Raw genomic sequence first — 23,140 nt, 5'->3', positions numbered from 1 at the left:
CATGAGATTTCATATCCTTTTATATTACCAACATCAAATATATTATTTCTCACCTTTGTCATTAGACCCTAGAAATGATTTACAAATTAATGTGACTTTAGAAATCTTGCTCTCAGCTGCAATAACCTCAAATCTAACTAAACATCCACAACACACATAGCTTTGTAGTTGAAAGCTCCTTGTAGAAGACTTCTCTATACTTCTTTTTTGAGTTAGGTACTTTATTACACTTCCTGTTTCATCTACCAAATGTCACTGTCATTTCTAATGACGCAAAAATGTATGCTTTGCTAACCATTATCCCATTTTTTTCAGAATTAGAAAAAAATTCTCAAAATGTCCAACCTTTCACTGTAAATTATTTAGCCTTTTGTAGCACCAGTGTTCTGTTTACTGCTTCTTCCATCGTATTTCTAGTCTTCTGATGGGAAATTGATTTTCTGTCTAGCAAAGCATTCTCTTACTACCACTTAAAGAATAAGTTCCTTATTGATAACCACTCTTTAATGCAATGTGCCAGATCATATTAAAAATACAGATAAATTCTTCTGTTATCTTCCCATGTAAGAAAATGGCTCAGGTTATAACCCATAACTGTAAATGACAGTATCTCTTAATTTCGCCTATCATGAAATTACTTTTTTAAACTAAAAATTAAATGATACAAGGACAGAGTGCATAATACAAAATATAAGTGAATTCCAGGCCCAACTTGTCGGCATATAAGTTTTGAGTTCTGAATAAATTCAGCACAAATGCTTGAACCTTTAATTTCTGTATGTTGTCTTCAGGAACCATAGCATGTCTTGGTGAACACATGTTTCCTGCCATACTACATGTATGTTATCTGCATTGCTTTGGCACATTATGACAAGACTATGAAGAAAAGTGTAATTCTCAGATAACGTGAATTATATATTATGGAATAGAATAGGATTTTTTTTTCTGAAAGGAATTGCTTTTGAAATAGGGTTACATGAAGGTCTCACTGACCTGAAACTTATTACGTGGCTGAGGATGACCTTGAACTCCTGACTCTTGTGCTTCCACCTCTGAAGTGCTGGTATTTCTGGTCACCGCCACTATTAGTATATATTAATTCTATAAAATAACAGAATTCATTGTGATTTTCATTTGTTAGTAGAGGAAAAAGGTCTTGATTTGTATTGTTTATTTTGAGTGTTTTAGAATGTGTCCTACTACTGTGTATCCCAGGCTGACCTTAAATTCAAGGTCTTATCTCATTCTCCCCAGTGCTGGAATTACAAGTGCATACTACCATGGCCATCTTTGCAGTAATGTTTTAATTGAGTAATGGATAGTACTTAAACAACAAATGACTAGATTACCTTGCCATAATGGTTAGTCTGGTGACTTATACAAAATGTGCAGTCACCAACTCTATGAACAACAACAAAAACAGCAGACACTGGTAATGTATGGGCCATAAACATGAGTGCTCACAGACATTACGGCATGAGTATAATGCCATGCAACATGATGGTGGAAATTAGTTATTCTTGTTAGAGAAGTTTTCTAGTCTGTTTTACACACCAAAGTATATAAATATATTTAGCAATATATTTTTCCTTTTCTCATATACTTATCTAGTCCTTTTTGTAAAATAAATATGTTCTCATTCTTTTTTATTTCTTTATTACTTTTATTCTTGGACTTCAGATTTATGATTTACAGATAAAGTACTGAGTCTTATTTGACATCAGCTTACTAAGTGAAGAGACTGGTAAGATCATGGTTTCTTTTCTGGGCTTCAGCTATTAAAATAGCTAGTTTTAACTATAACATGCTCATTTTCTTTTGAGGAATAAGGCTTAATTTGCATGTGTTTATCCCTTTAAATTTGAACATAAATATCTCATATCAATTAAAAATAGATAATATGCTACTTTTGTTGAGTAAAATAATAAAAATAGATTCCTTATTTTTCAAAACTCTGCTAATATCTCCTTCAGTAAATGTTTAGCCAACAAGTATGGAAAACTGAAGTAATAAATTGAAGAAGAGGAATACTGTGTTTGAAATTGTTCTGTCTTTAGGGCATGCAGTTGCTTAACAAAGACTAGGAAAACATTACATGTTGTTTACAATGAAGCAGATAGAGCTGGTGATCATAGTGGTAATTGAAGTAAACTAGATTAAAAATGACAAATGTCACAAATACCTCATGTATGGAACCTATATTAAAAAGAAAACAAAATAAAATGGAGATAAATTTGGAAGAGGAAGGAAATTATTGGGACCAGGGAAGCTAATGAAGTTAATATAAACAAAGTACATGTTTTAGTCAGTGTTCTATTGCTGTGAAGAGACACTGTGACTGTGGCAACTCATAAAAGAAAACATTTGATTTGGTCTGGCTTACAGTTTCAGAGGTTTAGTCTGTTATCATAATTGCGGAAAGCATAGAGCATATAGACAGTCATTGTGCTGGAGAGGTAGCTGAGAGTTCCACATCCAGATCAGGTGGTAGCAGGAAGAGAGGAAGCTTAGCTTGAGCCTTTGAAACCCCTAAGCCCAAGCCCCAGTGACGTACTTCCTCCAGCATGGCCAAACTTACTCCAACAAGGTCACTCCTCCTAATAGTGCCACTCCCTGGTAACCAAGCATTCAAATTTATGACTTATCGGGCCATTCTTATTCAAACAACCACATTCCACTCCTTGGCCCCCTTAGGCTTGAGGCCATATCATAATGCAAAAATGCATTCAGTCCTACTTCAAAAGTCCCATATATAAGTCTCATCTCTGTTTAAAAGTCCAAAGGCTCTTAACCTTTGTAACCCCCTGCAATATCAGAATTGAAAAACAGATCATATACTTCCAACATACACACATACACAGAAAACACAGTGGCACCAAATTCCAAAAGGAGCAAAGGGAGCGTAGTGAGAAAATATTGGACCAAATGAAGATTGAAAACTATCTGGGCAAACTTCAAACTCTGCATCTCCATGTCTGATGTCAGAACACTTTTTGTTTTGTTTTGTTTTGTTTTGTTTTGTTTTTTGAGACAGGGTTTCTCTGTGTAACAGTTCTAGCTATCCTGGAACTAGCTCTTTTAGACCAGGCTGATCTTGAACTCACAGAGATCCGGCTTCCTCTGCCTCCCAAGTTCTAGGATTAAAGGAATGTTCTGGAGAGATGGCTCAGTGGTTAGGAGCATTGCCTGCTCTTCCAAAGGTCCTGAGTTCAATTCCCAGCAACCACATGGTGGCTCACAACCATCTATAATGAGATCTGGTGCCCTCTTCTGGCCTGCAGACATACACACAGACAGAATATTGTGTACATAATAAATAAATATTTTTTAAAAAAAACGCTCTTAAGGTATCCAGCTCCTTTTAGTTTTGGTGACTGCTACACATTTTCTTGAGCTAGTTCCATTCCCTGTTAGCAGCTCTGCTAGTCAAACATCTCACAACTCTGGCATCTACAATATCTTGGCGTCTCCATGGCAATTCAGGGTTTCACCATCACAGCTCCATCCAGTGTTTTCTCTGGGCCTCCATGCAGGGACATTCCTGACACATGCCTGGCCTCAGCGCTTTCCTTAACAGTGAAGGGAGATGTCAAACCCTTTTCTTGCATATTTGACTGTAAAGTTAGAACCAGGTGACTGAAGCTGCCACGTTCTGCTGCTTACTGGGTCTGGAACGTAGCATGCTTTTTTGATTATATCTGCATCAGCTTTCTGTTTTTTTTTTTCTTCACTGCCTAAACTTGGCTATCCTGGATCTCACTCTGTACACCACAGTGTACAAACTTCAGACTCAGAGATCCACCTGCCGTTGCCTCTCAAGTGCTTTATTTAATCCTGAGGAATTAAAGTTGTGTGCCATCATGCCCTGTCCTAAGCTTTTAATACCTTTTCAGAAGTTGGAAGCTTAGCTGGGTGGGGTCTTGGCCTGAGTTCACCACTTCCTTTATTCCCTTTAGGATCAGACTTTTCTATAAACTTTTTATCTCCTTGAGCACTGAACTTAATTTCATTACACTTCCTAGTGTTTGTTTCCCCCTTAAACAATATATTTTAGTTGCCCAGCTTGCTCTTTTTCAATATAGATCTGCATAAATTTGACCACTAAAAACCATGCACTATGCAACATTATCAATCCTAGCCTGTGTTCTGAAATGTCGTCTGCCAATGTCATTAATCCAAAACATTTCAATTTAGCCTCAGGCAGATTGTTTTTTGGACGAGGGCCAAAGACAGCCCCCCCCCCCCTGCCAAATACTGTAGGAACAGTCTCTAGGCCACTTATTAGTGTTTGTTTCTGGAACCTCTTGAGCCAGCCATCATAATCCACATTGCTCTCAGCACCACTGTCTTCCATGTTCCTATTAGGATGGCTCATGAAGCTCTACTCCAAGTGTTCGACACAGTCCACCAAGAAACAGGGTCAGGCCTATCAGAGCAGTACCCCAATACCTTGTACCAACTTCTGTTTTTGTCATTATTCTTTTGCTGTAAACAGTCATCACCACTGTGGCAACTGTTATAAAAGAAAACATTGAATTGGGGCTGTTTTACATTTCCAGAGATTTATCCGTTATCATCATGGCAAGAAGCATGGTGGCATGCAGGCAGATATGGTGCTGGAGAGGTAGCTGAGAGGTCCACATCCCCATTGGCAGGCAACAGGAAGAGAGAGACTGGGCCTGGTTTGAGCTTCTGAAACATCAAAGTCCATCTTCAGTGACACACTTCCTCCAAAAGTCACACATACTCTAACAAGGTCATACCTCCTAATAGTGCCACTCCTTGGTGGCCATTCAAATCTATGAGCCTCTGGGGGCATTTTGATTCAAACCACCACAGTATGTTGTACACATTTATGAAAACGCTGTGATGAAACCTGTTTGAATAATTCTAATATGATTCTGGAAGAGGAAACATTATTTATAACTTCCAAACTTAGAGTTGGGTAAATGTCTGTTTGTATCCCCTGTGCTTCTTGGAAACTCTTCTAGTGCTTTCTCTTGCTTGCAACAATAAGGATAATATAAAATAGTGACCGTGTTGATGCGACTGGAAGGAAAGGAATAGAAATACAAATGAAATCAATAACTCTACAAATAAGTTTCATGATTCAATTCTGGCTGTATGAAGTAGACAGGAAATCTCTTGGTGGTTACCTTGATATTTCTCTTCCTTCCATAGCAGTTTATATTTTTGTCCATAGAGATTCATGATATACTGAAATTAAAAGAAGGCTTGTTTCCTGAGTAAACAGTAGGGTTTTTCTGTATTTATATTAAGCTTATGTTTTTTTATTTTTTATTTTTGTATTATATAGTCTGCTTTTCTCCATTATCTGTAACCTTATATGATAAATATAATCTTTTAATTATATTTTTGGTAAATATATAATATACCCAATTACTAAAACTGAAAAATTCTACTCTTCACTGTACCTACCTCTGGAGTTTAGAGAGGAAACAATGTCAGTTGTCAGTGGTGTATATCAGACTCTGGAACTTTTTGTTTCTCTTTTCTTTTTTTCTTTTTTTTTGCTTTTGCATCTTCTTTAGTGAGAGTTAGAAGTAAATTAAATGTATTTATTCTCTTTTAGTTTTCCATAGGTAGCTGTGAATTATATTAATCTAAATCATAGAGTAGAGGGACATGTGCTTCCTCTATTGGTCTGAGAAGCATAGAGAGGAGAGTCATACCCAGTTCTCTATTGGTCTAAAGAAGTGTAGAGAGGAGGGACATCCCCTTTCTATCTTGTAAGCGATACCAAACTAATTTTTGGATAAAGAAGATGTTAGGTTTTTGTGGTGATTTTATCAGGGCTAAATTATAACAACCAAGTTACTATTTATGATAATCTGTTTCTAGAAATATTATAGCATTAGAATTACATAGAGTTGTCTGCTATTAAAATGGTATAAGTCAATATTGGAATTTTTATGCTGAGTTACTTAGAATATATACATACATATGTTTGTATGTATGTATATATTATTTTAAGATTAATTTCTTTCAGGCCCTTGTACCAAAAAATCAGCCAAAATTATAAAAATGTTCTAACTATCAAATTTCTTAAGCTAGTTAGGTTAGGTTTTCTATTGCTGTGATAAAAACACCATGACAAGGAAGGATTTATTTGGGCTTATGGTTCCAGAGGTAAACGGTCTGTCACGGCAGGGAGGGGGCAACCATGGCAGCTAAAGCAACACGCTGAATGTTCATGTCTTAAATCACAAGCAGAAAGCAGAGTGCATGGGGAATGGCAGGAGTCTTTTAAACCCTGTAAGCCTGCTCACAGTGCCACACTCCCCAACTATAAGGGCGTACCTCCTAAGCCTTCCCAAATAGTGCCAGTAACCCAGACCAAGTATGCTGACATCTGTGCCTATGGGGGACACTGTCACTCAAACCACTACAGTGGCCCAGTCTTCTAATCTCAGGACTTGAAGGTATAGGTAAAGCAGATCAGGACTGAGGCCAGCCCATGCCATGTAAAATTCACTGCCTTCAAAAGTAAATTGTTGAAAAGAGATAGAGAAAATGTATTTGCGAAAACATTATTTATTTATTTATTTAGGGCTGGAGGGACAGCTGTGAGTGCTGGGTTGAAAACCTAATTTACTGTTATTTAATAATTAAGGATTTCCTTGCTGCTACTGGAGATTTGGGTTTTTTGTTTGTTTCTTTTGAGAATTACTGTGTATTCTAGGATGGCCTTGAACCTGGGCCAACCCTACCAGCCACAGAAGTATGGATGTTGCCAAGGAAATTGGGGTTCCCTTTTAGGTTTTTAGTCTTCTTTGTTAATTATTGAATTTCAATTCTTAAAGAAGCTCAAGAACAAATTTATTAAAGTTTGGGAGCAAAACTACAGGCCAGGCAACCTTTAAATCTTGGCAGCAGCCAGGAGGAGGGAGATGGGAAAGAGAAAGGAAGTTAGGGTCTAATCAGTGCAACACATTCAGCAATGGAGGTTGGCAGGTAGCTGCGTGGCGGAAGGGGAGACTTCAGGAAAGACTGAGAAAGCACAGAGTGGTAAAGAAAGCGTGCAGAGGCTGCTGGCCAGTACCCGAAAAAAGAGGTAGAAAAATGAGAAGGAAAAGTTAAGCTTTTTGAGTCAAGACTCAGAAAAACTGAGACTTTGCAGGGCTATTTAACAGAAGCCCTGTAAACTTGGGAGAGGGGCCTCTGGGAAGGAAAGGCACATTATCTCTTTTTTTTTCTCTCTTTTTTTTATTTTTATTTTTTATTTTTTATTTTTTTTATTGATAAAAGGAGAATAAAGAAAAAAAAACAAATTTCCCCCTCCTCCCAGCCTCCCATTTCCCTCCCCCTCCTCCCACTCTTCTCCCCCTCCTCCCACTCTTCTCCCCCTCCTCCCACCCCTCTCCCCTTCCCCCCACTCCTCTCTCCCTCCCTCTCCAGTCCAAAGAGCAGTCAGGGTTCCCTGCCCTGTGGTAAGTCCTAGGTCCTCCCCCCTCCGTCCATATCTAGGAAGGTGAACATCCAAACTGGCTAGGCTCCCACCAAGCCAGCAGATTGCATTATCTCTTTAAGGGGATAATTATTCCTCCCACCTCTGTAGCACAGCTTCAGGTAAATCAGCAGATTGACAGGTCCAGATGGATTAGCTTCCAAAAAAGGTGGCAATGCTCTGTAACATTCTAATCTTTCAGTAGATTGGAATGTCATGTCTCCATGCAGTAGAACTCAAATTCTATTCTTTTGACCAGGAAGGAGTAGCTTTTCCTTAGTGGGCTTCAGTAAGGCCTGTGTATCTCCAGTTTTTAATGCTGGATTAAGAAAGTGCCACTGTGATGTTTAACTTTCTGGTTATTATCGGGGAAACAGAAGATAGGGTCCAAAGCTGACCATGAGTGAAAGATACATCCTCGGTAACTTCTTAGCTGTCAGTCCTTGGAACACTGGGATTATTGGCATGAGCTTTCGCTTCTGGCTTCCTTTATGTTCTTGTAAGTGAGAATTCTATATAAGTGTGTTCCTTTAATAAAAGATTAGTCAGTTCCAATATAAATGTTATGTCACATTGTGACCTAGAGCTACTAATTTTTGAGTGGCATTCAATTTGCTTAGTCATTGGCTTTTAATTATCTGTAAACATCCACATCCACACGATATGTAATTTTTATATATGATAAAATGCACTCTTTTAAAGAAAATACTTTGAAATTTGACAAGTATCTCTAGGTATATAACCACTATATAACCACAAACAAAACACAATGTTTTCTCATGACCTCAGAGCAAGCCTCTCTTACCCACAGTCATCTTTTCTTCTTCCTTAGTCACGGGTGGTCCTTTTCCATTACTGTGGATTGATACTTCTCAACCTCAGCCCAGTCTTAACACCATTAGTATTTTAGAAAGTGGGATTCTGGAGGGAGCCAGAGTGTTGTACTTTGTCATGTAGGGATTTTAGCAGCATCTCTGGACCTCTGCCCATCAGGTGCCAGTGGGTCTCTCCTTCCACTTTCTCAGTTGTGACAGATGCCTATTGCCAAGTGCCCTCTTGGAGCAAAACTGCACCCACCTGAGAACCATGGCTTACTCTAAGATCATTCTTCCAGTGCTAGCATTTCACCCAAATAGAACTATATAGGATATGGTCTCTGTACCTCTTTCTTTCTGCTCAATATAATGACTCAAGATTTATAAAGGCTGTTATGCAAATGCTATTTGCTTTCTTTTTACTGAGTAGGAGGTCCATATTTAATAACAGGCTACATTCTATTTAACTATTTCCTTTTTATGTTTCTCTGAATCTCTCATTGAATTTAACATTTATTTCTGAGAATCTGTTTTCATTAATTGATTCTTTTACTAGTTACACGTCACATTGTTCTTTTTTCATATTTTTTTGGATGTTGGCCACATTTTAAATTTCATGATGATTGCAGCTTTGCTTTTAATTTTTAAAGATAATATTGGATATTTTTTGGCAGGGAGTTACTTGTATATCATCTTAATTTTCTAAGGTGATCGTTTTTATTTGGAGCTGGGCATGAAGGCACACACTTATAGCCCTAGTGCTTTGGAGTCGGAGGCAGGAACATGCTTAGTACAGTCTCTGTGCCACAGTGGAGTCATAAAAAGCTTTCCTTGTAAACTTAAATATCCTTATCCATTATTAGTTATGCATAAAAATACAATCCTAGCTGTGGTAACTGTGGGATGATGGATGATATGTGTCAGCCTTTTAAGACTAATTAAAAATTTAGATCATGGACCTTCTACACCTCACCCAGACTGTTTTCTCTGTGTGTTGTATGTGTGTGCACATGTACAGGAATGCAGTAGTTCGTCCTTACCTGTAGCTTCATCTTTAATGGTCAGTTACACAGTACCAACCAAAGTCTGAAAGTATTAAGTAAGAAATTCCAAAACTAAATAAATGATAATATGTAAATCACATGTTTTTATAGGTAATCTGATGAGGGTCTCTGTTTCCTGCTCACTTTTTCCTGTCCTGCATGTGAAATATCCCATCTAGCTGTGTGCTGTAGTGCTATGTGTGCATGTGGTTTGCCTGGTATCCATTTAGTGGCCATTCTGATAATTGTTAATTGTGATATAATATTACTGATGTTCAGTTAACTTACTCAATGGCTCCAGTATGAAGAGTGGAATGCTGTCATTTCCTTTTAAGAAGTTATCATTGCTTTATTTTGTTATTAGTGTTACTGTTAACCCTGTTCGCTTCAGTATGGATGTTTGATTCTATCTAGTTGTAATATTCTACTGTGTTGTTTTTCTTACTAGACAATGATATCGGAAAACTGTTATCCTGCTTCAAAATGTCTGATAAACAAACTGAGTGGATAGAAAACTGCCGAAGACAATTCTGTAAAACAATGAAGTCCAAGCCGGATGCAGTCAGTGGAGGTGGTGAGTGTGCTGTTTTCTACTGGGATCTGCCTGCAGAAAATTATTTTAGCAGACACTGCGGCTCCTGCAGATTTCTACCTGTGCATGCAGGAAACATAATGCTATTTGGGAAAGTCCACTGCCCCCTCTTTCTCTGGGGACCTGTAATTCTAAAAGAGCCAAAGACCAAAGAATTCCTAAGCATTTTTAAGGACTGGACTGTCTGTACATGTAGCCAGCAGGTTTGAGGTTCTCGTCTTTCCTGAGGCTGAACTTTATCTGATTTAAACAGTCTTCACTTTCATATATGGTGTTGCTGTATCTTTGTAGAACTCCTACCAGTGTGCTAGTAATGTAAGTATCTTAAAACATCACCAGGCGTCCGCCAAAGAAACTGACTGATTCCTAAGGAAGCTTTGTCTTGAAGGACTGCCTCCAGTTTAAACTTATCAGCAAGTTTAACCTCAGTTGTTTACATGTGCTGTAGTTTCCTGAAGCTGTAACTTTGATCTGATTCTAAGATAGATTTCCTAAAAGCTGTCATTTGGGAGTGATTTCATTTCATCACCCATACTTAGAGATTTTCATATTTGTTAAAAAATTAAAATCAAGAATTTAAAAATTAACTTTACACCTTGCTGGAAAATGATCTTTTTACAGATGAGTAAAATATTTATGTAGCAACAAAATCACAAATTATTTTTCACAGTATGAGTATAAATGAGCAGCTAAACCACGTTTAGTCTTCCTGAAGATTTACAAAGTATTGCTGCGCAGTGGTGGTGCATGTCTTTAGTCTCAGCACTCAGGGAATAGAGGCAGGTGCATCTCTGTGAGTTTGAGGCCTGGATGGTCTATAGTGTAAATTACAAGATAGACTCCAAAGCTACAGAGCAATCCTGTCTTGAAAAATATAAATATAATCCTTACTAAAATACATACATATATATGATACTATATATGTATAATGTCTTAGTTAGGGTTTCTATTGCTGTGAAGAGACACCATAACCATGGCTAAATCTTATAAAAGCAAACATTTAATTGGGGCTTGCTTACAGGTTCAGGAGTTTAGTTCATTGGGATCATGGCAGGAAGCATGGTGACTTGCAGGCAGACGGGTCTGGAGAAGTAATTGAAAGTTCTATATTTGCATCTGCAGGCAGCAGGAAGAGAGGCATCTTTCTCCTTCAGCAGCTATATGGCATCTCTCTGACCCCACCTACTCTCTCTATATATCTCTTCCAGCCTCACTGTATTCTGCCCCGGTATAAGGCAAAGCAGCTTCTTTATTAACCAATGGTAGTAAAACATATTCATAGCCTACAGAGGGGAATCCTAACATCAGAAATTTTTAAACCTGAGATTCATGAGGTGAAAAGACCAACCACATGATTGTAAAATTAAAGCAAACTGTTTTTTTATAATATAGAAATGAATACAATGTTTTAGACATTATCAGTAGTAAAACAGAAACCAATTGTCACACAATGTAGAAAAATGTACAACTTAAAATTTGTTAGAGACAGAAACCTAGAAATAATAATCTAGGCAATTTAACTGTGAACAATCTTCAATATAAAGAAGTTCAACAAAGTCCTTTAGATGCAATTTCTTTTGGGTTCACTGCAACGCTTTTTGTAATATTGTATGTTTTGTAAATTCCAATAAGTCTATCTGAAATCTCAAACATATTATTCCGGAGAGAAATGATTATGAACTGGGCATTTTTGGTTTGCTCATATATGTAAAATCCAACAATCGACACATTTTTAAAATCCAGGGCTGCATCAATCTCATCCATGTTTTGCATTCTACCCAGGACTGGCTGCTGGCTGTCTCACCCTAAATCTGGATTTGAGAGAGCAGCCTCTGCTGGCCTCTTGAAGTCCCTTATTTAGAAGAGATAAGGTATTCATTCACAGGGGTGAGAGTTGGCTGCTGTACACTCTTAGAAAGGCACAGTGAAAGTGAAGAAACCAGGGTAAGGGTAACATCCTGTTTAGATCTCAGAGAAATGGTGATTGGGTTGTTAAGAGAGCTGTTCTTATAAAACCTGAGGAGACCCTAAGTGGAGAAGCGCATGGAACCCCACGTCAGAGTTTCAAAAGCAAGCCAAGAAAGTCTTAGAAGCCAAGAGAGTCAGTGCCTTTCCAACTTGGAGTATGCAATGCAGAGGACAGTTAACCTCTCCTGACAGATGGAGGTCAGCTGGAAGTGGAACTTAATCAGCACACTGAAATTGCCCTCAAAACTGAAGGGAGGTCAGGACGATCTCATCTAAAGCAAGGCCGCCCTACAGCATGGCTAGAGAACATTCTCTCCTTCTGTTCTCCCTACTACTTGTGAATCTGTGATTATAGGAAATTGGAAAGACTTTTAAATGAAAGGATGAAGATGAACAACTTGAAAACACTGAGAATCACAGGATGGCTGTGCATACAATAATTTGTATTAAAAGTTAGATAGCGTTGTATAGTCTAAGTTATTACAAAATTAGAATTCTAATTTTGGCGAGTGGAGATTTGAGGGAAAAGAATACATTCTTGAACATGCAAGGGTCTGAGGAACAGAATATCTGGTCTCTACCTGCAGGTTAATAGGGAGAAAACTGAACTGATAGTGTAGCTCACATATGCTATGATGAGATCACAGTCATGCAGTCATTTCTAAGTGTGTCTGCACAGTGAATCCAGCAGACGCTTAGATGTTGGCACGCACTGTGTTGTTCTTGTTTCAGAATCAGTTGCTGTGATGATGGTGACTTAGTTTTGGGTAACTTTAAAACCATAAATTTATTTCTCACAGTTTTGAAAGCTGGGAAGACAGAGGTCAGGGTTCAGGCAGATCCTGACTGGCACAGGCTCATTGTCTGCTTCGGAGACTGAGCGCTCGCTGCCTCCTCTCCTGATGGAAGTGGGCCATGCCGCTCCTTAGCCACTTTGTAAAGGTGCTGGTCTCATCATAAAGGCAGGGCTCTCCTGGCTTGCGTACTTCCCAGATGTTTCAAGTCTTTGAAAATACATTTTATCTAATATTTGTACAATATGTTTGTTCGAATCCACCTCCCATTCCTCTCCCCCCACTACCCCTTCCTCCCAATTTCTTATGCTGGCCTCCTCCCCCTGTCCCTCTGATTCCCCTTCTCCTGAAGAAAACTGAATGTCTCTCCCCCAGCTGTGACCAGCTGTCCATAGCAGCCTTAGACTTGGTGGGGTGTAGCAGGCTTTCTTAATTGGACTCTGGATCACCAGCCTCCAAATAACATGGAGACTTATTAATTATGAAAGCGTATCCTTTAGCTTAGGCTTGTTTCTGACCAGCTCTTATAACTTAAGTCATCCCATATTTATTAAGTCTACGCTCTGCCATGTGTCTCGGTTCCCTCTCCTCAAGAGGCACATCCATTTGTTCTGAGCCTGCTAGCAAAACTGCATACCCAGATTCTTTCTCACCTTCCTCTCCCTCCCCCTGGAAGTCCTGCCTGTTCTCTCCTGCCTACCTATAGGCTATTCAGCTCTTTAGTACACCAATTAGAATGCTCCTTTGCAAAGACACATCTCTACAATGTACAAAAAGATTATCCCACAACAGTGGGGATTAGTTATCTTATAATATGTGAATTTGGGGCAATATTAACATATGGTAGGATCAGGGTTGGGGTGTGGCATGGTCAAGAGATAAGTGAAGCCAGCACCTAAGTACTCCTCAGTCTCTGCCTGCAGTTTTCATCTAAGCAAACCCCTGTGCTCTTTTAAGATAATATAAATAGAATATTAGAGTCTTTTAACTACGTTCTGACCCCAGAGATCAGGAATAATTAAAGGTAGAAAGGCCAAAATTGAAAATTCTTTATAGAAAGTTCAGATATGTCATTTAAGATTAATACACACTTTAAATAAAACAGTATTCTGTAGTTGGCTTTCCGAGCAATATTCTCTAGTTAACTTGTTTAAAATTGCTTCTTGCACCCTCAGTTTTAGCATCTTTCACCAATAAGCTAGGATGTTGGTGACCTTAGATACTTTTTTGGTTTGGGGAGATTTTGCTGGCATTTTGAGAATATTATTTCTAAAAATAAATGCAAAAACCAAAATAAGATTTTAGAAGTTGCTCCCTGGTAGCTGGAGGATTAGAAAGTAGAATCTCCCGTCTCACTTTGTTTTCACTGTAGCTAGAGATACAGGTTTGTGCTTTTCTCTCCTCTCCTTTGAACCGGCCTGGACCTGCTCAACCTCATGTGTCAGTGGCAAATCTAATATCTCCCACACAGGTAAATACTGTGCTTTCTGCTGTGAGGTTCAAAGAAACATGTGGATTGATGTATGAGCCTGTGTGCAAAAACAGCAGCAAATTCCCTGGTGTTTGAAGAAAACATGCGTGGTTTGAATAGAGAATTCACACCAGTAATTGCTTAGCAATATGCTTTGATTTTTCCATTATTTCAGACATTGTATTTAAATACATAGCACACAGCAAATATAGTTGAGCTCAATGAAGATAATTACATTATAATTGAAGGTTTAAATGGACATTTCCATTGAAAATGATGTTTCTAAGCAATATTTGTTACTGTGTTTATTGCACTTTGGATTGCCAGTCCTACCATGAAATGAAGAATAAACTTCATCACAGTGTCCTTCTACAAAACCTGTCTCAAAAGTTTATATACATAGATGTTTAAAAACTGTCATTTGCAGATATTATATATGCATTCATAAAAGAATGACATTTGAAATAGTTTCAGAAATATGGTAGATTCATGCCTGTGTTTGTAAACATAGAACCAGCCCAAGCAATTGCAAACTCAAATCTGTACACAGGAGTATTTCTTAAGCCATGGCTATTGAGTTTTCATGTTTTTAAATACTTGTTTCATTTTGGAATCTTATAATGAATAGATTTCAATGAATCAAAACATTTCATCTTCATCTCTGGCCATCAAAATGTTCTATTATATAGCTTGCTCTCTATGGTTACTGACAACCACACCATTCCTTTTTTGTGATTTGGTTTTTACATGTGGATCTTTGAATAATTATATGTTTGAAATATCCTTTTTTTTATTGAGAAAAGGAAGAAAAAAAAACAAGTTGTCGCTTCGGAGTCAGAGAGCACATGCTTTGTTGGATCTGGTCCTCAAATCGATACCATCAGCTGCAAAGTATAAATGGCATCATAGGACAGGTGTGAAAGTGGCATGAGCTGTGCAGTAATCCTGGTCTGAGAGTTCACTGTTTTTCTTATGATAACCTAATGAGTGCGTTAAAAACATTTAACAAATTCTGAAGTAATCATTAGGTAATCTTAAGTATGATGGGTAATTTCTTTATATACTGAATAAGTCTACAGAGAAGTTATTAAAATTTAACTGAAATCAGAAACAAGAATATTAATAGAAGTCTGCCTTTTCAATTGAACTCCTCAGAACTATGGAGTTCAGGTGACTGTTTTTTTTTTTAATTCTTCTCTCACCACAATGTCTCCTCCCTCCGCTCTTCCTCAGGAGAATGTCATCTCTAGTCTATGACCTCAGGATGCACTGTCAAGCATTGCTCCTTCTTGACCTTTAAAATTCTAATTACTCTCATGTTTGTTACAGCTTTAGGAGAACTACTTGAAAATTTTGTTCTTCATCTCACCGAAAACCCTTCTGAATGCTACTTCCCTTCAGTGGAGTATACAGGTATCATTTTAAATATTGTGATGTTTGCAAGATGCTCAGCTTGTAAGTAGGTGCTGTTTTATAGTGACATGCGTGTTGAGTGCTGACATGCGCAAGCTTTCCCATCTGAAAGTCCTCTCACTTCACAACCTGGGATGCTGTGACCTTCATCTGCTTCTGGTCTCCAGTGCAAACATTTTCTTGGTAGCATTGCCTGCTCTTCTATCATATGCCCCTCCCCTCCCTGATCTCATCAACTCATAACTATCTTACTGTGTTTGTCTGCTGTAAGACTGTAAGAAAGTTATAGCAAAAGTTTATTTTGACCCATTATTCTGTCTCAACATCAAAGCAATGTAACTGGTGATGCCTTCTTGCTTTTTGGTCTCTCTGTGATATCATTTGGTCACTATCAATCAGTGTGTGTGTGCGTTTCTTTCTCTCATCTAATCCTAATAGCCTTCTGAAGAGCCTGCCTTGAAAATGGCGAGTCACATTAAGTTTTTGCTTCTCTTTATAAAATAATTATTATTTTCATTTCATGTGTATATGTTTTGCCTGTTTGTATGTATGTGGTGTGTGTCTGTTTTCTGTCTGTCTGTCTGTCTATCTGTCTGGTACCCAGAGACCAGAAAGAGGCACTAGGTCCCTTGGAAATGGAATTAAGAATGTGTGTAAGCTACCATGTGAGCGCTGGTAATGAATCCAGGTCTTCTGTAAGAACAAAAAAACTTTGAACCACTGAAGCATCTCTCCAGTCCCTCAGTTTCCCTTCTAAATAATACTATTTTCTACAGTATATTTTGATCATATTCACACATGACTACTCCCAGATATACATAGCCCACCATTCTTAATACATTGAGTCCAATTTGTGTTTCTTAAATACTCTGAGAATTGACCTACAAGGGCTTACACTGTTAAAGGAAGTTGACCCTTTCTACCCTTTGCTATCAAATGGCGATTGCTTCTTAGCTAAGGGTAGGACTTCATGCCGTTGCCCTCTCTCTGTGATGGGAGTTTGTCTGCCCTGAGCATGTACCTGTCTCATGAATGCTGTCACAGTCTCTGAATTCACATGGGTAATTTCCCTGTTTTTTTTTTTTTTCTGGAAAACGCTATTTTCTTGCAGCCATCACTTACAAACTTTCTGCCTCCTCTTAAGTATCTGGATTCTGAAAACTCTCATTAGGGACTAATCTTCACGTTGAGATTAAACAGTAGCATTTACCTACCTCATATAAATTAATGATTTTACAATTTCCATCTTCTAGTCAGAGGTTTTGGCTTTGTCAGCTTCATTGCCACACTTCTAGTCGCTAATTAAGAGCTGTAGCTGGATGCTGGCTACCATGACATCCTTAACCTCAGCATGTCAGCAATAACTGCCTTTTACCTATTGACTATGCTGTCTTTGTATGTGTCCCGTCTTGGTAGGAGGTGCATCCAGGTGGGAAACTGAAGTCAGTGTTGATATTTGCTTTCCAGTACTACTCCTGTGTTCTTACTATACCTCTGCTACATCTCAGATTTATTCCATTCTGTTCCTCATTATTCTTCTTTATGTTAATTAAGGCCAGCATTACCTCTTGCCTAGGGTATCAAAGACCCTTTGCATGCTTTTCAATTTTCAGCTCGTTGTTTAACACATACATTATTGTTGTCTCTGGGGTTGTGTTTTGTTTGAGACAGATCTTCACAGTGCATCTAGCTGGCCTTGTACTTCCTGTCCTCCTGTTTCAGCTTCCCTAGGATAGTCATAAGACATTTATGCCACACACCCAGCAAAATGATATTCTGCGCAGATAGTAAGGGTGATCCTTGACATGCAAATCTATATCTATTCGTTCCTCTACTTCTTCCCCTGACTACTGAGTAGAGTCTAAACTTCTTATGTTACCTATACTCTTAATTGTTTTGCTTCTTTTATTTTTCCTGATACCGTCTCTTTCTCTCCATGACTTGAGTTTATTTATTTATTTTATTGAATACCGCTGTTAACGCCACTGCCAACTTTCTCCTGTTCCAGATAACTGCATATTCATTTTTTACCAAGCACATGTTATAGCTGTGTATTAACACCTTTCTAGTTATTTGTTATGAATATTTGTGTGCTTTGCATTTTATAAGCTTACTATGGCTTTCCTGTTAGAAAAAACTGAAGGAGGAAAGGGGATACAGCAGACGGGTCCAGACAAAAAGTTACGACAACTCATATGTGGGCCCCAATAGTGAAGGTAGGAAGAAGCATTTGGATGCTGAGTACATTGTGAGTATATGGCTGTCCAGACCAAATAATAGGTTGACTATAAGATGTGAGAGAAAGGAGGACTCTGGTCAATGTTCTGACCTGCTGAGAGGATGCACTGACTATACAGCAAAATGAAGAAGTTTCTCTCTTATATATGATGTTATATAAGTATATTAGGATTTCTACTGATATGATGAAATACCATGACAAAAAGCACCTTGGTGAAAAGAGTTTGTTTGGCTTGTATATCCTGAATCACATTCTGTTGATGGAAACAGAGACAGGAACCAAACCAAGAAGCCTAGAGACAGGAACTGATATAGAGGCCATGGAGGAGTACTGCTTACTGACTTGCACCCTATAGCTTGCTCAGCTTGTTTTCTTGTAACACCCAGGACCAACAGTCCATGGGTGGCCTCACCCACAATGGGGTGAGCCCGGCCCTCCCAAATCATTAAGAAAATGCCACACAGGCTTGCCTACAGCCCAATCTCACAGAAACATTTCTCAGTTGAGGTTTCCTCCCTCAGATGACTGTAGCTTGTGTGTCAAGAAGACATAAAACTAGCCCAAACAGTAAGTGTCTCTGTTCTTATGAATTTAATTTCATAACAAGTCCAAATAGAGTGATACTTATAAACACACAGATGATTCTGTAGCAATAGTTTACATCTAATGACAAACTGAGAGAAAAGTAAAAGAAGATATAAGACAATGAAAAGGAAAAGGAAAGGGATTTGAAAAGATGAAGTTAGGCAGAGGGAACAGATAGCCCCTGAGCTTCCGTTCGGCTTAGGTGTATTCTGAGGGTCTTCGTACATCATGTTGTATGACCCTCGAAAAACCCTCTGAAGCAGGAAAACTCTTAATGTTTAAAACAAGGAAACAGAGACATAAAGGAGAGAAATCATAAATTGGGAAGATGTTTGAAGACATGAATTTGGAAGGAAATTGTAATTTTCTGAAGAAGTCTTAAACCTTCCCTGCGAACATAGCAGGGTTTAGCAGTGACACCTGAAGTAGGAATTGAGTGGAAGATTCTGAATGCGTGGGCTGCTCTGACTGGAGACCTTCAGGCTGAAGGGTAGTCACCTCCGCTTTCAGCAGCTCGCTGTGGTACGTTGTTCTGCTGGATCATATATTCCACAAACAGTGTGAAAATAAGATGATGTGTTTTTCTTATCAAAACACTTATCAAGGTTGATTACGTAATGTTCATGTATTTCCTACCTGTCACATTTCTGAATTGTGCTGAGTGAAATTTCAGATGTTGGAGTCACTGAATGCACTTTGTGGTCAGATACACCCTGAATGTGAATTTAACTTATTGAAAGGGTTCAGCTGAACAGGTATCCATGAGAGCTTTCTAGGAAATCCAGAAATAAAGTGGCTTCCTGTTGACTGATTGTTGGATACTTATTATTGTGGTACTTTCTTTCAGAGCTGGTAAGTGTCCTCTTCCCCATACGTCTTCTCGATGGTAGAACAATGGCTGCTATTGTAAAATCTACCTTTAATTACTACAAGTTGGAAAGAGCCATGTTTTAATATAAACGATGCTTCAAAACAAATTCTGGACATATTCACTGCTTTTCTGTGTTTCTTAAAGTGAGAAATCGATTGTCTTTTTAAAAAATGACAGTTTTCTAAGCCCCAAGGTAGCTGAAATTAGAAAAACACAATTATCCATCTGTTGTTAGTTCCCTCAGGATCTGAGCTCACTATAAAATCTGCAAATCTGGAAAAATCCAATTAGTTTCATTGTTTATCCTCTCAGAGAAAGACGAACGGACAAACAGCTAAACATTCAGCACACTTACCGTTGGTGGTACATCCCTGTAGGTATCTTCGCAAACCTTACAGATGTTCATTTCTTATCAGCTTCAGTCTCTCTCACACACAAAGTATTTTGATATTGTAATTGCTTCTTTGCAGTGTTATATTGAATATTCCTCACAAAGGCATAGATTCATAAAAATCTCTTCTGGTACTAAGAACTACAGACTGGAGATACCATCATTTCACTTTTGGCTATTAAAATGTAATTTTAGAAATCAGTTGTATTTTATTTTATGGATGTGTGTTATATATATGAATCACATGCATGTCTGGTGCTCACAGAGGCCAGAACTAGGCATGCGATAGTTGGGAGCTGTCATTTGGGTACAGAGAATCTAATGTAGGCCCTCTAGAAAAGCAGCCAGAGCTCTTAACTGCTGAGTCATCTCCCCAGCCCTTAAAATGTAACTTTTTTAAAAGAATGGGGTGATTTTTTTTTGTTTTTATTATTACGTTTTTCTGTGTGTTGGTGTTTTGCCTGCGTGATTATATGTATGCATACATGTACACCATGTGTGTGCAGCGCCCCCCAGAGGCCAGGAGAAAACGTTAGCTCCCTTGGGACTGGAGATAATTGTGAGCAACATATGGGTGCTGGAAATTGAGTCCAGGTCACCTAGAACAGCAGTGGTGCTTTTAATTTCTGAGTCATCGCTCCTGCACCTAAAATATGACTGTCTGTGAGGCAGCAGAGCTGAAAGAGAAGGGTAATTGTACCACCAAGATGTGGAAACAGTAACACCCTTTCCCTTCAAAGCTTGGACTAAAGGTGCTTGCGGTTGCTCGGTCACAAGGTACTGAATTTATAGGGCTGAGAAGGAAGCACAACTGCAGTTTGGAAAATAAGCAAAAGCACCTGCAGGCTCGCTGGGAAGGAAGGGGAGAGCAGAGGGCATGTTGCACGCTGTGCTCTTGGGGTGGTGAGTTCTGGGACGTTAGGATATACACAGCAGGGTTTCCATAAGCAGCCGTGCAGTAAAGGTTCCTCCAACCATGGGTTTGTCCTCCAGTGCAGAAAGTCTTTACTCTTCTGAAAAGTTATTTATTTGCACACTGTCAGTCAAGTATGAGGCAGAAAAGACTTACTTTCTTAAAAGAAATTCCAGCTATATCTGCTTGCTTCATAAGCCCAAAATAGAAGAGAATGCACCCTGGGAATGAGAGACTGCAGTCCATATTAAGTTATTTTCGTCATTATTCTACTTTCAGAGTATATTTATTGCTAAAATGGTTATTTTAAATATTTCTATATGAAACTAAGACATTAGTTTGATACATTGTTAACTAAAAGGCCTTAAGCATGATGTCATTGGACAATCCCTCTTCTATGTCTTAGACTTTGCCACATGAATGTATGCCCACGTGATCCAGAAGAGGGCATCAGATTTCTGAGAGCTGAAGGTACAGGCTGTTGTGAGCCGCCAAGCATGGGTGTTGGGACTAGGTCTCTTTGGCTGAGTCTGACATCTGGAGCTGAGCTTTCTGTTGACACTCACTGAGGTTTATTTTGGGGACGTTCCTTACTCAGTGTTAGATGCCTGTTATGTCTTCTGTATTCGCTTGTGCATATCAGTAAATGTTATTCTTCAGAATCCCATGAAGACTTTCATTTCACTTTATTTTCTTGTTGAGGAAGTTGCTTATAGCCCAGAGTGGTCTTGACTGGAATCTTTCTGCCTCAGACTCCTACTGACTGGAATTGCAAAAATGCATCATCCCACACCTGATTCAAGATACCTATTTTTAATCATCATTTTCTTATTGATTTTGCCATTTCTTTCTTAAAATTTTGTTTCTAAAGATTTTGATTCTTGTTCAATAAGTGGCATTTAATCCAGGATTGTACATGAAAGTCTCTTTTATAGGAACTTTTATAGGCCAATATTCATGTCCTTTTACAAATGTGTCCAATATGTGTCAAATACAAGTCAATAACTGAAGCTTCTTCTTTAATGCATGTTCTGAAACCATTTCTTTTTTGGGGGAGGGGCTTCTTCATCCCTGTATTGAAGACTTTTTTTAAGGAAAAAAAATAAATGTAGAAAAAACATTTTGGTAGGATTTTATTCATATCAAAGTTTTTTAAAAAATCTTTCCACAATAATACTTTAAAAATAATCAAGGAGTTGTTCATTTTGATATACTCCACACCAACTTAAAACTCATTTAAAATGCCTTTTGAGGTTAATTATAACCTTCATTAAAGTAAAAAGTGTGTAATAAATATTACTGTCCATTTGTACCCGTATCTCAATTTTACATGTGTAAAATGTGGATCTCAACTTTAAGCCCTAGAAATAACTATGTAGATGTCTAACAATAAAACAACCAAAGATTCCCCCTTTGTAATTGAATCCACTTCTCTGCAGTAGAGCTTGTGACTCTTTACTGTTAGAGAGCTCATCAGGGAGTGTTGATGCACAACCATAACTGGGGGTTGTTATCTTTGGACATGGCAGGTTTTGTTTTTTTTTTTTACATGAATATACACTTATAAACATCCAGGACAGAAATAGACCTCAGAAGTAAATTATTCAGCCAGAGAAAAGTCAAGGACTTCTCTCTGTACAAATAAGCCCCCTTTTAGTTGAAACACCTTAACTGCATAAGGAGGGAATGACAGAACATGATCCTCATGTAGCATTTGGTGGCTTAGTCACTTGAGGCAACATCTGTCACCTTGTTCCTTAACTGCATTTTCCTCTCCTGATATGATATTCCCGTCTGTATGTTGTGAATATGTTTAATTGCCATTGGTTACTAAAGAAGCTGCTTTCAACCACTGGCTTAACAGAATAGAGCTAGATGGGAAAATTAAACTGAATGCTGGGAGAAAATAGGTGGATGTTGACTGGTCCTGCAGTCATTCAGTCCTAAAGAAACACACAGAGGTCTACATTAATTATAAACTGATTGGCCCACTAGCTCAGGCTTTTTATTTACTCTTAAAACTTATAGTAGCCCATAATTCTTATTTGTGTTAGCCATGTGGCTTGGTACCTTTTTTGGCGAGGCAGTCACATCTTTCTTGCTCTGTGTCTGGCTTCCTCTCTGTGTCTGGGTGACAAGTGCAGACTGACTCTCTTCCCAGAATTTGCTTTTTCTCCTTGCCCCGCCTCTGTTTCCTGCCTGGTCACCTTGCTTCTACTTCCTGCCTGGCTACTGGCATTTTATTAAAAGTCAATTGATAGGGTACAGCACTTTACACCCCCCCCCTATTCTTTTAAAACAAGAACTGTGAATGAAATCTCCTTTGTTTAGCTTTTCTACTGACCATTATCCATAACAACTTGTAGCCAGCATTCTAAACAAAGGCAAACATCCATAGTTGGAGTCGGAGAAAAGCCATGTAGCCCTACTGGAGACAAATGGAACTTTACCCCTTAAAGCCACAGCCATTGGCAATACACAGATTAATGGAGATGCGTTAGTTTAGGATATAAGAGCTAGCTAAAAATATGCTTAAGCTATTAGCCAAACAGTATTGCAAATAATATCGTTTCTGTG

At 38.4% G+C, this 23,140-nt stretch overlaps 1 protein-coding gene across 1 annotated transcript in view; it reads left to right on the top strand.

Annotated features, from left to right (window-relative positions):
• The window catches only part of Tbc1d32 (TBC1 domain family member 32), a 200,535-nt gene that overhangs the window by 129,635 nt on the left and 47,760 nt on the right, over window positions 1–23,140 (top strand). Inside the window, exons 26-27 of the mRNA XM_075945999.1 lie at window positions 9,775–9,900; window positions 15,481–15,564. Of these exons, the coding sequence (XP_075802114.1) occupies window positions 9,775–9,900; window positions 15,481–15,564 (210 nt within the window). The remainder of the gene's footprint in view (window positions 1–9,774; window positions 9,901–15,480; window positions 15,565–23,140) is intronic.

Source organism: Microtus pennsylvanicus, chromosome 1 (genome assembly GCF_037038515.1).
Source record: "Microtus pennsylvanicus isolate mMicPen1 chromosome 1, mMicPen1.hap1, whole genome shotgun sequence".
In the NCBI taxonomy this organism is placed as follows: Eukaryota; Metazoa; Chordata; class Mammalia; order Rodentia; family Cricetidae; genus Microtus; species Microtus pennsylvanicus.
The sequence above is the reverse complement of the archived record's forward strand: the minus strand, read 5'-3'. Positions and strand labels throughout refer to the sequence as shown.